The sequence below is a fragment of the Hyperolius riggenbachi genome, chromosome 1 (genome assembly GCF_040937935.1).
Source record: "Hyperolius riggenbachi isolate aHypRig1 chromosome 1, aHypRig1.pri, whole genome shotgun sequence".
NCBI classification, from domain to species: Eukaryota; Metazoa; Chordata; class Amphibia; order Anura; family Hyperoliidae; genus Hyperolius; species Hyperolius riggenbachi.
The window spans coordinates 406,718,691-406,732,911 of record NC_090646.1 but is presented as its reverse complement, the minus strand read 5'-3'; the positions used below and the strand labels follow the sequence as shown (position 1 = coordinate 406,732,911).

The following is a 14,221-nucleotide window of genomic DNA, read 5'->3' as shown; positions in this document are numbered from 1 at the left end:
AGATCTTAATCCAGACCGGATATGTGGATTGTATCAAAAGGAGTAAGAAACGTATTTGCTAGTCCACTTGAAATAGTGATTTTCGCAAAAATTACCAGTTTTTCAAAAATGCATAAGAAAACCAAATACTGACAACATCAGTCTTTCCTAGTTATAAGCAGTTCTCTCGCATTATGCATATAATGTAAAATGTTTTATTTTGAGCATTCTTCTGGTATCTGGTAAACCTCACTAGGTCGCTGTCCTAAGGCGTAGCTTCCAGAATGGGGTATTCCAGAAGCTGATAACTCTACAGATAATGAACGTAATCCTGGCTAAGATTTACAATAAACATGAGCTGCACTTCCTTTATGTTTACAGTTATTGGATACAAGTCAGGCAAAAGCTTCCTCATTCTGCTATGCGGCATAAATGCTCTGAAGAATGCAGCGGGCAAAAGCAAATCATATGTGCACTGAGGCTGATGACTTCATACAGCAGAGGTAAGTTATTGTTGGTATACAGCAACTGAGCTTCTTGGTACTACGGAGCTTATCATTATTTCCTCATATAAGATTTCACTTGTGAATGCACTTGAGGAATGCAGACAGATTACATATTACAGATGACATATTCTGGCATTATGAACTTTTGATAAAAATTTCTAGACACCTTGTAAATTATATCTGCCTCTTGGCTAGGAATTACCTTGAATTTCTTACAGGGAAACTCTGTTTATTTATTTATTGGAACATTTTAGTTTTTGTAGACTGTGCTAGTTGTTGAAAGCCTACATTCAGATTGACATTTCATGTACCTTGCAGCTTTTTTAACCACTTCAGGACGAGAGCAATTTTCACATATCGGCGCTACTCTCATTCATTTGCCAATAACTGCATTACTACTTTTCACACCTAAATGATCTATATATTGTTTTTTTCAGGGCAAATTAGACTGGAAGTGTGTGAAAATTTTGTTTAGTAATTACTTTATAAATAAAAAAATAGAAAAATCACACTATTTCTCCATTTATATCCATTATAGCTTTGCAATAAACAGTGCTAACTATAAGTTAAACCCACAAATGTTATTTGCTTATCCATCCTGGTTATTACAGCATTTAGATTATGTTCCTAGGACAATGTATGGTGACAATATTGTATTTGGAAATATTTTCTGTTTTTTTGATTCTTGCTTTCTCATTGTACACTATCGATGATTACAACACATTATTTGCTAAAAATAATAGTAATATATAGAGATGGCCCAAACCTCCGACTTTCGGTTCGCAAACTTCCGCAAAAGTTCGATTTGCGCGAACTTTCGCGAATTGCAATAGACTTCAATGGGGAGGCGAACTTTGAAAACTACAAACACTTATGCTGGCCACAAAAGTGATGGAAAAGATGTTTCAAGGGGTCTCTAACATCTGAGTTTTTTCATGGATGAGTGGGATAGAAGCCAAAAGTCCCTGGGAAAAATCTGGATTTGACGCAAAGCAGCGCTTTAAGGGCAGAAATCACATTGAATGCTAAATTGCAGGCCTAAAGTGCTTTAAAACATCTTGCATGTATACATCAATCAGGGAGTGTAATTAGAGTACTGCTTCACACTGACACACCAAACTCACTGTGTAATGCACCGCAAACAGCTGTTTGTGTAGTGACGGCCGTGCTGGACTGGTGCGCACCATGGCCGTGGTGGTTTTCAAGCCCATATGGTCGCTGGGCTGAGGTAGCTCAATGACAGAACAGTGGCAGTCCAGCTGATCGAATTTGGTCTGTCCACGATGAAACAACAACCTTATTATCTTGGGTGTGCCACCCCCCGAGACACTCATATAGCCAGCGGTCATTGCTTCATTGTGATACGCAAGCCCCTTCACCGCGGCAAGGTAATGATCACAAAAGGGAATTGACACATGTACACGCCTTTTGTTTTGTTGTTGCAGCTGCAGTGCAGCCAGAAAAATTAGGCAGGCATGTACACACCAGAAATATTATTATATTGGCCACTGCTAGCATCGGCCTTAAAAATTGAGGAATCCGCCTGGAGTCCTGGACCCTGTTGGTGGTGGCGGAGAAGGCAATCAAGCGGCCTGCAGGCAGAGATGCTATGTGGGGAGCTAATTAGTCTTGGGGCAGGCAGTCACGTGGCGTGCGGTCACGTAGGTAGGTAGGTGCACTGAACACCAACAGGTGGGTATGCAGTGATTGGTATTACAAATGTGCAGCTGCCTGTCACACACACAGGTAGTCACTGAATGTGCTGGGCCTGGCAGTGGCACAGTAGGAATTACCAAGGCTGTATATGCAACACAAATGTCTGTGGGACACACACACAAAAAAAAAAAAAAATCACAAGAACAACATTAGCTCTCAAAAGAGCTGTTGAGGATGAGGGGTGCTTTTTAGCCATAAGATCAGCAAGAAGGAGCAAGCTAACAAGCCTAACACAAGAGCCTAACTAAGCTTTCCCTATGTCAGCAGCAGCAAGGTTCTCTCCCTTCTCTAATTACTGCAGCCACACAAGTGAGTGAAATGGCTGATGCTGCCTGCGTTTTATAAGGGGGAAAGGGGCTCCAGGAGGGAGTGTAGCCTGATTGGCTACCCTGTGCCTGCTGACTGTGAAGTAGAGGGTCAAAGTTGACCCTAATGATGTTGTATAGGGGGCATATCGAACCGCCATAAAGTTCACGTTCGATCACGAACGCAAACCACCGAAGTTTGTGCGAATGTTTGCATGCGAACCGTTCGGGCCATCTCTATGTGTATATAGGTGTGTGTGTGTGTGTGTGTGTGTATACAGTGGGTTGCAAAAGTATTCAGCCACGTATTCGGCCACCTTGAAGTTTTCCACATTTTGTCATATTACTGCCACAAACATGAATCAATTTTATTGGAATTCCACATGAAAGACCAACACATGAGAAGTGGAACGAAAATCATACATGATTCCAAACATTTTTTACAAATAAATAACTGCAAAGTGGTGTGTGCATAATTATTCGGCCCCCTTTGATCTGAGTGCAGTCAGTTGCCTATAGACATTGCCTGATGAGTGCTAATGACTAATTAGAGTGCACCTGTATGTGATCTAATGTCAGTACAAATACAGGTGCTCTGTGAAGACCTCGGGGGTTGTCTAAAAGAATATTGGGAGCAACAACACCGTGAAGTCCAAAGAACACACAAGACGGGTCAGGGATCAAGTTATTGAGAAATGTAAAGCAGGCTTAGGCTACAAAAAGATTTCCAAAGCCTTGAACATCCCACGGAGCACTGTTCAAGCGATCATTCAGAAATGGAAGGAGTATGGCACAACTGTAAACCTACCAAGACAAGGCCATCCACCTAAACTCACAGGCCGAACAAGGAGAGCGCTGATCAGAAATGCAATCAAGAGGCCCATGGTGACTCTGGACGAGCTGCAGAGATCTACAGCTCAGGTGGGAGACTGTCCATAGGACAACTATTAGTCATGCACTGTACAAAGTTGGCCTTTATGGTGGAGTGGCAAGAAGAAAGGCATTGTTAACAGAAAGCATAAGAAGTCCCATTTACAGTTTGCCATAAGCAATGTGGGGGACACAGCAACCATGTGAAAGAAGGTGCTCTGGTCAGATGAGACCAAAATGGAACTCTTTGGCCAAAATGCTATGTGTGGCAGAAAACTAACACTGCACATCACTCTGAACACACCATCCCCACTGTCAAATATGGTGGTGGCAGCTTCATGCTTGGGGGTGCATCTCTTCAGCAGGGACAGGGAAGCTGGTCAGAGTTGATGGGAAGATGGATGGAGCCAAATACAGGGCAAACTTGGAAGAAAACCTCTTGGAGACTGCAAAAGACTTGAGACTGGGGCGGAGGTTCACCTTCAAGCAGGACAATGACCCTAAACATAAAGCCAAGGCAACAATGGAATGGTTTAAAACAAAACATATCTGTGTTAAAATGGCCCAGTCAAAGTCCAGATTTAAATCCAATCAAGAATCTGTGGCAAGATCTGAAAACTGCTGTTCACAAACACTGTCCATCTAATCTGACTGAGCTGGAGCTGTTTTGCAAAGAATAATGGGCAAGGATTTCAGTCTCTAGATGTGCAAAGCTGGTAGAGACATACCCTAAAAGACAGGCAGCTGTAATTGCAGCAAAACGAGGTTCTACAAAGTATTGACTCAGGGGGCTGAATAATTACGCACACCCCACTTTGAAGTTATTTATTTGTAAAAATGTTACATGTACACCACTTTGTATTGGTCTTTCATGTGGAATTCCAATAAAATTGATGCATGTTTGTAGCAGTAATGTGACAACCAGGGGCGGCGCCAGGGGGGTGCTTGGGGGTGCTCGAGCACCCCCTAGAATTGTCCAAGCACCCCCAAAGCACCCCCTGGAGTGAACTGACTTCAGGCGTCTAAAAGACGCCAAGTCAGTTCACAGCGGCAGCCCGAAGCAGCAGAGCAGGGCTACGGTAAGATGGCCGCCCGGAGCCCTGTTCTGCAGACTTCGGGCGGCCATTTTCCCGTAGCCCTGCTCTCTGCATGCAGGCAGGAAGTCTCGTCGTGACGTCGGGAAGGAAGAGGATCGTGGGCGCGCGGGCGCTGCGCGCCACAATGAGGTCGGGACTCGGGACAGGAGGTCGGGAAAGAAGGTCTTCTGGCTGTAGGTGAGTAAATGGGTTTTTCTTTTCTTTTTCAGGTGATACTGATTATGCATATTGGGGTCATATCTGCTACGAATTGTGCATATTGGGGTCATATCTGCTACGGATTGTGCATATTGGGGTCATATCTGCTACGGATTGTGCATATTGGGGTCATTTCTGCTACGAATTGTGCATATTGGGGTCATTTCTGCTACGAATTGTGCATATTGGGGTCATATCTGCTACGGATTGTGCATATTGGGGTCATATCTGCTACGGATTGTGCATATTGGGGTCATTTCTGCTACCGATTGTGCATATTGGGGTCATTTCTGCTACCGATTGTGCATATTGGGGTCATTTCTGCTACCGATTGTGCATATTGGGGTCATATCTGCTACCGATTGTGCATATTGGGGTCATTTCTGCTACCGATTGTGCATATTGGGGTCATTTCTGCTACCGATTGTGCATATTGGGGTCATTTCTGCTACGAATTGTGCATATTGGGGTCATATCTGCTACCGATTGTGCATATTGGGGTCATTTCTGCTACGGATTGTGCATATTGGGGTCATATCTGCTACGGATTGTGCATATTGGGGTCATATCTGCTACGGATTGTGCATATTGGGGTCATATCTGCTACGGATTGTGCATATTGGGGGCATATCTGCTACGGATTGTGCATATTGGGGTCATTTCTGCTACGGATTGTGCATATTGGGGTCATATCTGCTACCGATTGTGCATATTGGGGTCATATCTGCTACCGATTGTGCATATTGGGGTCATATCTGCTACCGATTGTGCATATTGGGGTCATATCTGCTACCGATTGTGCATATTGGGACCATATCTGCTACCGATTGTGCATATTGGGACCATATCTGCTACCGATTGTGCATATTGGGACCATATCTGCTACCGATTGTGCATATTGGGACCATATCTGCTACCGATTGTGCATATTGGGGCCATATCTGCTACCGATTGTGCATATTGGGGCCATATCTGCTACCGATTGTGCATATTGGGGCCATATCTGCTACCGATTGTGCATATTGGGGCCATATCTGCTACCGATTGTGCATATTGGGGCCATATCTGCTACCGATTGTGCATATTGGGGCCATATCTGCTACCGATTGTGCATATTGGGGCCATATCTGCTACCGATTGTGCATATTGGGGCCATATCTGCTACCGATTGTGCATATTGGGGCCATATCTGCTACCGATTGTGCATATTGGGGTCATATCTGCTACCGATTGTGCATATTGGGGTCATATCTGCTACCGATTGTGCATATTGGAGCCATATCTGCTACCGATTGTGCATATTGGAGCCATATCTGATAACGATTGTGCATATTGGGGTCATTGGACGTGTTTTTTGTTAAAATCTGCTCACATTACGTGTATTTTCTTGAGAAAACCTGCACAATTATGTGAATTTTCTGGGAAAAGGGTCACCAAAACTTGGGCCCTCTGTCTTTGCGTTGCACTTTTAAAGGGAACCCGAGGTGAGAATAATATTGAGGCTGCCATATTTATCTCCCTTTAAGCAATACCAGTTGCCTGGCTGCCGTGCTGGTCCTCTGCCTCTTATTCTTTCAACCATAGACCCTGAACAAGCATGCAGCAGGTCAGGGGTTTCTGACAATATTGTCACAACTGACAAGATTAGCTGCATGGCTTGTTTCTGGTGTAATTCAGTTCACTACTACAGCCAAATAGATCAGCAGGGCTGCCAGGCAACTAAAATTGTTTAAAAGGAAATAAATATGGCAGCCACCATATCACTCTCACCCTGGGTTCACTTTAAATTACAGTTAGCCCCGCCCTCATCCGGTCATGACCACGCCCATTTTTTCGCCGCGGCGCGCTTAGCGCGCCGCAGGTTGTAGCCACACCCATTTTTTGTCGTCAGCTCCCCCGGAAATTGGTCCAGCACCTGCATAGCACCCCCTAAAATAATTTCCTGGAGCCGCCACTGGTGACAACATGTGTAAAACTTCAAAGGGGCCGAATACTTTTGCAACCCAGTGTGTGTGTGTGTGTGTGTGTGTGTGTGTGTGTGTGTGTGTGTATATATTCTATTATGTTACAGTATACTACAAGTTTGAATTATCTGCACTCCAGACTGGGATTAGTCATAGTTTGCATGTGACAGGCAGCAGCTCCCTTCCCCTCTCAGCCTCACAAACTGCAATAAACAAAGCACACACACAGAGCCTGGAGGGGGCGTGCATAACTTGTCCCTATCACAGCAGAAGCAGCTCCTTCTTCCCTACGTCGACAAAGCTTGCCAAAGAAAAGAATATTAGATATATTACAGAGACAGTGCAACTAGAAAAGGTTGCAGTAATCCAGACCACATTAGAACAGGAATAGGAACTTATAGGATCGAAGAAATAAGGCTGAACATTTTGTTACAGAGTCACTTTAAGGATTGGCAAATAGTATAAGGTAAAACTTAAAGGAATACTATCGATTCACATATTTTTTTCAATTGACACAGGAATTGTTTTGGAAGTGCTGTTAGTACTGGTGTATACATTTTAGTAGCAACTTCATTGTTTACTGTTAGCAAAATACTTTCAAAGTTTACTGACGCCAAAACTGACTGCTGACTGAGCCATGAGGAGAGGGGAAATTCCCCTCACACTTGATCAGTTAACTCTATGGGCCTGATTCACAAAGCGGTGCAAAGTTTTTCGCGGACTTTTGCGCGCGCAATTTGCCGCAATTCGCGGCAAAATGCATGCACAAAAGTCCGCGAAAAACTTTGCACCGCTTTGTGAATCAGGCCCTATGTGTAGCTCTGTGTGTGACAGAGAGAGAGAGAGCTCCCAGCAGCTGCAGCTCCTGTGTCCTGTGTTTCTGACTGACGTGTCTGAAGAGAGTAGAGGAAATGTAACTAATTGTCACAGCTTTTTCATATTGTTTTTGCTTTTAGAGTTTGATATGTTTGATATTTGCTTTCTATAGTCTGATATGCAACTCCGGCTGTGCATTGAAGCAGACACCCCTTCTGCAATTGATTTGTCCCAATATAGCTAAATCCTACCCTCAATAAATTACAGCTTTTGCCTCTGATATTTAACATGAAAAGTAGGAAAATGTTTACACAGCTACTTAGACATTATTTGCACACTGTCATTTTAGAACACTTGGCTATCGATAGTATTCCTTTAAGGATCGGCTTATCTTGTTCACAAATCCATTCTCTTTTCAGAGATTATTGGCCTTAATACAATGAAGCAAGTTCAAAATGTAAAAGCCGTCTTGTAATTTTTTCAGGCTTCATAGTTTACTTCCTATGTTTTAAAGGACAACTGTAATGAGAGGGATGTGGAGACGGAAACAGTAAAAAAGGGCGCAGGAGGCTAGTGGACAAATCGGGCGCCGCCATTCACTTCCATAATAATTATCGTTTACTGGCGCCGAACAGGAAAAAGGGCGCCCGAGAATAATAACGTTTACCAGCGGCGCCTGAAGATTTTTCATGTTTTATAACTGCTTGTGATGATTTAAGTTTCCTATTTCTATAAAACATTATTTTAAAAGTTATCCCTTAGTGTTTGTAAAACATTATTCACGAAACAAAGCGATCAGTACGTAACGTAAATTGTACTATATTTTATCCCTTAGGGCCTTTTTCCACTAGCCTGCGATTTGCGATTTGCTTCTGATCGCAAATCGCAAGGTACATTAAACTAATGGAAACTGCAGCAGCAATTTCCATTAGTGAGATCCGATTGCGATGCGATTTTGGTAAAAGCGCAATCGTCGTCCTGCCGCGTTTTGTATGCGATTGAGCTGGACTATAATGTGTATAGTAGCTCAATCGAAATCGCATGGTGGAAATTGAAACGCGATTGCGATCGCGATCGTAATCATTTTATAGTGGAAAAGAGCCCTTACTGTTTTTAAAACATTATTCTACACACAATACAGTGATCTCTAAGGGGGGTCTTAGGTTTAGGCACCAACAGGAGGGTCTTAGGTTTAGGCACCAACAGGGGGGTCTTAGGTTTAGGCACCAACAGGGGGGTCTAGGGGTTAGGGGTAGGTACAGGGAGGGTTACTTACTAATTTTTTTTTAAACGTTATTATACGTTTCACTATTTAAACGGAATATTAACGTTTTTACAATTGCCGATTTCATGCACATTATTTAATGATTTATAACTTTATAAAACATTAATTTTAAACGAAATACAGTACAATTCATTTTTAAACGTTATCCATGCTTATCGTTTAAAACCCTGCGCCCTTTTTTCCCAGCGCCCCGTTTTAACGTACGCAGTGGAGGCTGCTATATTTTTTTTAAGCAATACAAGTTGCCTGGCAGTCCTGCCTCTAATACGTTTAGCCATAGACCCTGAACATGCATGCAGCAGATCAGGTGTTTCTGGCATTATTGTCAGATCTGACAAGATTAGCAGCATGCTTGCTCCTGGTGTTATTCAGACACTACTGCAGCCAAATAAAAGCAGCAGGGCTGCCAGGCAACTGGTATTGTTTAAAAGGAAATATAGCAGCCTCCATATTCTTTTCACTTCAGTTGTCCTTTAATGTATTTAGATGTACATACTGTAATACTGGACATTGTGTCTGCTTTTAAAACAGCTTTGGTAACATTTAATGAACTCTGTTCAATTTAGTTTCTTTCTTAACCACCTTCTTCTGCTTTCATTATTTTATTATTATTTTTTTTTTGGGGGGGGGGGGGGGGGGGGGGTTACACAATCTCTATTACAGACAATTCAGTGGAAATGATTCAGTTCTAGTGCAGAACTGTTCCTGTTATGTGATGCAAGTTTTATATAGACTAGGTTAGATTTGGATTTCTGGTAAAGATCATACTTTGAGGCCCTGTTCATAGTGCTCAGTTGCGTTGCAGAAAAAAACTGCATGTCAACTCCCTGCCTGTACAATTCTGTGGGCCTCTTCACAGTAACGGATCGTGTTATTCTAACTTGCTGCATGCAGGTTTTGTATTAAAGTGTATGTCCAGTCTCCATTGCAGTTTACACTCATCATAATGCGTGAGTTATACAATTGACCACTGTGAACTTAGTATGGCCCAGTGTACAACAAAACTGCTAGCAGATCCACAAAACGCTAGAGGTTTTTTGAGCAGATTTTTAGAGCGATTCTAGGCATGTTTAGAGACGTTTTCTAAACATGCCTAGCGTTTTTGGGAGCATTTTTGTGTAGCAGATTAATAATATTGTTACAGTAAAAGCTGTTACTGAACAGCTTCTGTAACAAAAACGCCTGGAAAACCACTCTGATCTGGCGTTTTCCAGAGCGGTTTGAGCTTTTCCTACACTTTACATTGAGGCAGAAACGCTTCTGCAAACCGCAAAAGTGCTGCAGGACCCACGTTTGCGGTTTGCTAAAACCTCAAACCGCTGGTGTGCACCATCTCATTGAAATACATTAGCCAAGCGTTTTCACAGGCGGATGCAGTTTGCGGATCGCTTCAAAAACCGCTCGGTGTGCACCAGGCCTATCCGAATGTTGAGCAGACTTTTTCTATTGCATGCTTCCCAATGCCCCCATACAACCGGGGTGCCGCGGGGCCCCCATGCGCTCTCACTGCCTGGAAACCACAGCGGCATCCCGGAGGGGGAGGCTGGGAGGTGCAGGCGATCCCCCCAAGCGTGGCCAGTGCCGGGAAGAGCTGCCTGCACCTGCCTCCCAAAATTTAAAAACAGGCACTTACCTTAAAGTCCATTGCGTTCTGCTACATGAGCATGACTTGGGAGCGAACACATGAGAAAGGAGTGTAGCATGGGCCACTCCAAGCTTTGGAGCTCAGATCTGGCTTTCACACAACACTCCAAGGGAGGGGGGTGGGGGGGGGGGGAAGGCAGGCGCAGACAGCCTGCTCCAGGGCTCTCACCTCCTAGAACAAGCCATCAACCACCCGCCTCCAAAGGGGGATAGAAATGAAACACTACACCTTATAGAGAATTTATGTGTGCATCAAACCAAGTAACACCTGACAAATCTGGCTTTGCAAATTTGGCCTAATTGGCTATTCATGAGACATAGCTCATGCAAATATGCATTTGCTTTCGCTTGCCAAAGTTTGCAGGGTTAAAACCAATATTGCAAAGCGGTTGCCCTGAGGGAATTAGTTCATGCTACATTAGCACTATCCAGGAGCGCCACAGGGAGGCTTCCCAATGCCCCCATACAACCGGGGTGCCGCGGGGCCCCCACGCGCTCTCACTGCCTGGAAACCACAGCGGCATCCCGGAGGGGGGAGGCTGGGAGGTGCAGGCGATCCCCCCCAAGCGTGGCCAGTGCCGGGAAGAGCTGCCTGCACCTGCCTCCCAATATTTAAAAACAGGCACTTACCTTAAAGTCCATTGCGTTCTGCTACATGAGCATGACTTGGGAGCGAACACATGAGAAAGGAGTGTAGCATGGGCCACTCCAAGCTTTGGAGCTCAGATCTGGCTTTCACACAACACTCCAAGGGGGGTGGGGGGGGGGTGGGGGGGGGGGAAGGCAGGCGCAGACAGCCTGCTCCAGGGCTCTTACCTCCTAGAACGAGCCATCCACCACTCGCCTCCAAAGGGGGATAGAAATGAAACACTACACCTTATAGAGAATTTATGTGTGCATCAAACCAAGTAACACCTGACAAATCTGGCTTTGCAAATTTGGCCTAATTGGCTATTCACGAGACATAGCTCATGCAAATATGCATTTGCTTTCGCTTGCCAAAGTTTGCAGGGTTAAAACCAATACCGCAAAGCGGTTGCCCTGCGGGAATTAGTTCATGCTACATTAGCACTATCCAGGAGCGCCCCTCATAAATAGCCAATTAGGCCAGATTTGCAAAGCCAGACTTGCTAGGGTTAAACTTGGTGTTTGAGCACGCATACATTTTCTCATGGAAAGCATTTTTTGTATCCTTTGGAGGCAGGTGGCTGAGGGGGGCATTGGGAAGCCTCCCCGTGGCGCTCCTTGATAGTGCTAATGTAGCATGAACTAATTCCCGCAGGGCGACCGCTTTGCGGTATTGGTTTTTTGACCCTGCATAGTTTGGCATGCGAAAGCAAATGCATATTTGCATGAGCATTGCCTCATGGATAGCCAATTAGGCCAGATTTGCAAAGCCAGACTTGCTAGGGTTAAACTTGGTGTTTGAGCACGCATACATTTTCTCATGGAAAACAAGTATTGTACTGTCCACGTTTTGATTTCAGTGAATTTTATATACCGGTTGTAAATTAAGAGAATTCTGTTCCTGGTGGGAACCATGTCTTTTGCCCACAGTTTGAAGCTAAATACTGATGTCATTTCTTCCCATAACTTTTTTTTTCTTTTCTCCTCCCATCGCTGAGTCACCTCAGCCTTGCTTGTAAACACAAGTGAGCAGAGGATCATGTTTCAGCTAGGCAGGGAAATAAAGGGAAGAGGAGGAATATAGTATAGATAAAAATAATACCCAGTATGCAACTGAATGGCAATGGCTATTAAAGGGCCAGTGCTCCTAAGGTATGTGATCACTCCAAACCATAACAGCAGAAAACGTTTTGAAAGTTCTGAATGCAGGATTAGCATGTTTATCACTTAATACACTCAGACCAGTTGCTGTTGAAATTTGATTTTTATGCCGACAATCCCGCTTTAAAGGACATCCAAGGTGAAAATAAACTGATGAGCTAAACAATAAAAAAAATATTTTCTCTCTGGGAACGTTTTAGTTGCAACCTAGTTGTTTCTAAACAAGAGATTACTAACTTAATGCAACCATACAAATACACATCATGGTATGCCATAATGGATCTGCAAGGAACTTTAGGCAAACTCAAAGTTTAACCAATTCATACACAAATTAGCTGCGCTCATAAAAAGTCCCAACAAACTTTTTGTATACAGATGGTATCCAGGATTAATTTCCACTTCCACACAGGGAGGTTACTATGCCCACTTCAGTAAGGAACCACCACTACACCCCACGCAGTGGCCACTCACCGCTATGTTGTGACCCTCAATCAAGTGGGTCTTCAGCGCTTATGGGGTCATCTGGCCACCCCCTGCCATTCACTGGAAAAAACTTCTCCTGGAATCCAAAACTGCTGTCTGTTGGTCTTTTAGCACCTCAAAAAAGACATACCAGAGCTCCCATAGCGTAAAATTGTAAAATTCTTTTAATTATAAAAAGATTGCACACTTACAAACCAAGCTGTGGTACTTCGCATAGAGTTTTTATGGGCTCCACCCCAAACGTTGGCCGCCGGGTCGGCTTGTTGCGCTGTTTTGCCTCCCACCTCTTGCCACGTTTGTCCCCACGCTTGCTAATTTGTAGGCCGCGTGGGGACAGACGTGGCAAGCGTGGGGACAGACGTGGCAAGCGGTGTGAGGCAAAACAGAGCAACAAGCCCCCACTCGAGTCCAGTAGAGTGGGGCGCAGAGCCTCATATGTGATAAACCCGGAGAGACTGACTGGACGCCACTTTCCAGAGTTCTTGCCCCGACCGCACAAAAGAATCAACCTACAAAAAGGTGTGCGGTCTGCTGTGCTAAAAAAGGCCCTGATGGCAAAAAAGTGCACAAGGAGACACACACTTATTGCCCAGACTGTGACGTTGCACTTTGTGCAGTACCTTGTTTCAAGGTATACCACACGGAGGTATTTTGAGGTATATCATTTGTTTTTCTGCCTCCATTTATTTCTGCCTTTATTTTGCATTTATTTATTTGTATGACTTATTTATTACTGCATTGATTAAAAATGCAAGCTATTTCTGTTTGTCATTAATACATTTTATTTTATTTTTGACAAGAATTTGTGTTTGACACTTTTATTATACTCATATTGTATACTAAACTCTTGCTTGACTCATTTTGTAAAGTTACAGGAAAAAGGTTATGGAAATTAATTGTACCAATTTGTGCACGGAAATCCTGGGGAAATAGAACGCCAGGGTGGTTAAATGGATCTTATCATCCAGTTAATAGCAGCTTCAAGTCATAAAGACTCTGTTTTTCATAGGCACTCGCTGCCCAGGCACGTATCTCAAGTAAAAAATGGTTGAGAGGGAAACAATGGCACAGGGGAGGGTGGTCAATGGAGTATTATAGCTTTGGGAGGGTTGGAGAGGGAAAGGGGCATACTCCTAGTCCACATAAGCAAAATGTTCTGAAAAACTGGCCTGGTGCACACCAAAAACCGCTAGCAGATCCGCAAAATGCTAGCAGATTTTGAAACGCTTTTTCTTATTTTTCTGTAGCGTTTCACCTTGCATTTTGCGGTTTTGTGAAGCGTTTTTGGTGTAGTAGATTTCATGTATTGTTACAGTAAAGCTGTTACTGAACAGCTACTGTAACAAAAAACGCCTGGCAAACCGCTCTGAAGTGCCGTTTTTCAGAGCGGTTTGCGTTTTTCCTATACTTAACATTGAGGCAGAAACGCCTCCGCAATCCAAAATCTGCAGCAGCCCGGGTGTATGCGTTTCTGCAAAACGCCTCCCGCTCTGGTGTGCACCAGCCCATTGAAATAAATTACCCAAGCGTATCCGCAGCCGCAAGCGGATCGCAAAACGCAGCCAAACCG

At 44.0% G+C, this 14,221-nt stretch overlaps 1 protein-coding gene across 1 annotated transcript in view; it reads left to right on the top strand.

Moving 5' to 3' along the window:
- Positions 1–409: 409 nt before the first annotated feature.
- LOC137552429 (programmed cell death 1 ligand 1-like) overlaps positions 410–14,221 on the top strand; it is a 70,446-nt gene continuing 56,634 nt past the window's right edge. The window contains exon 1 of the mRNA XM_068271391.1: positions 410–482. Within this exon, the coding sequence (XP_068127492.1) occupies positions 424–482 (59 nt within the window). The 5' untranslated portion in view covers positions 410–423. The remainder of the gene's footprint in view (positions 483–14,221) is intronic.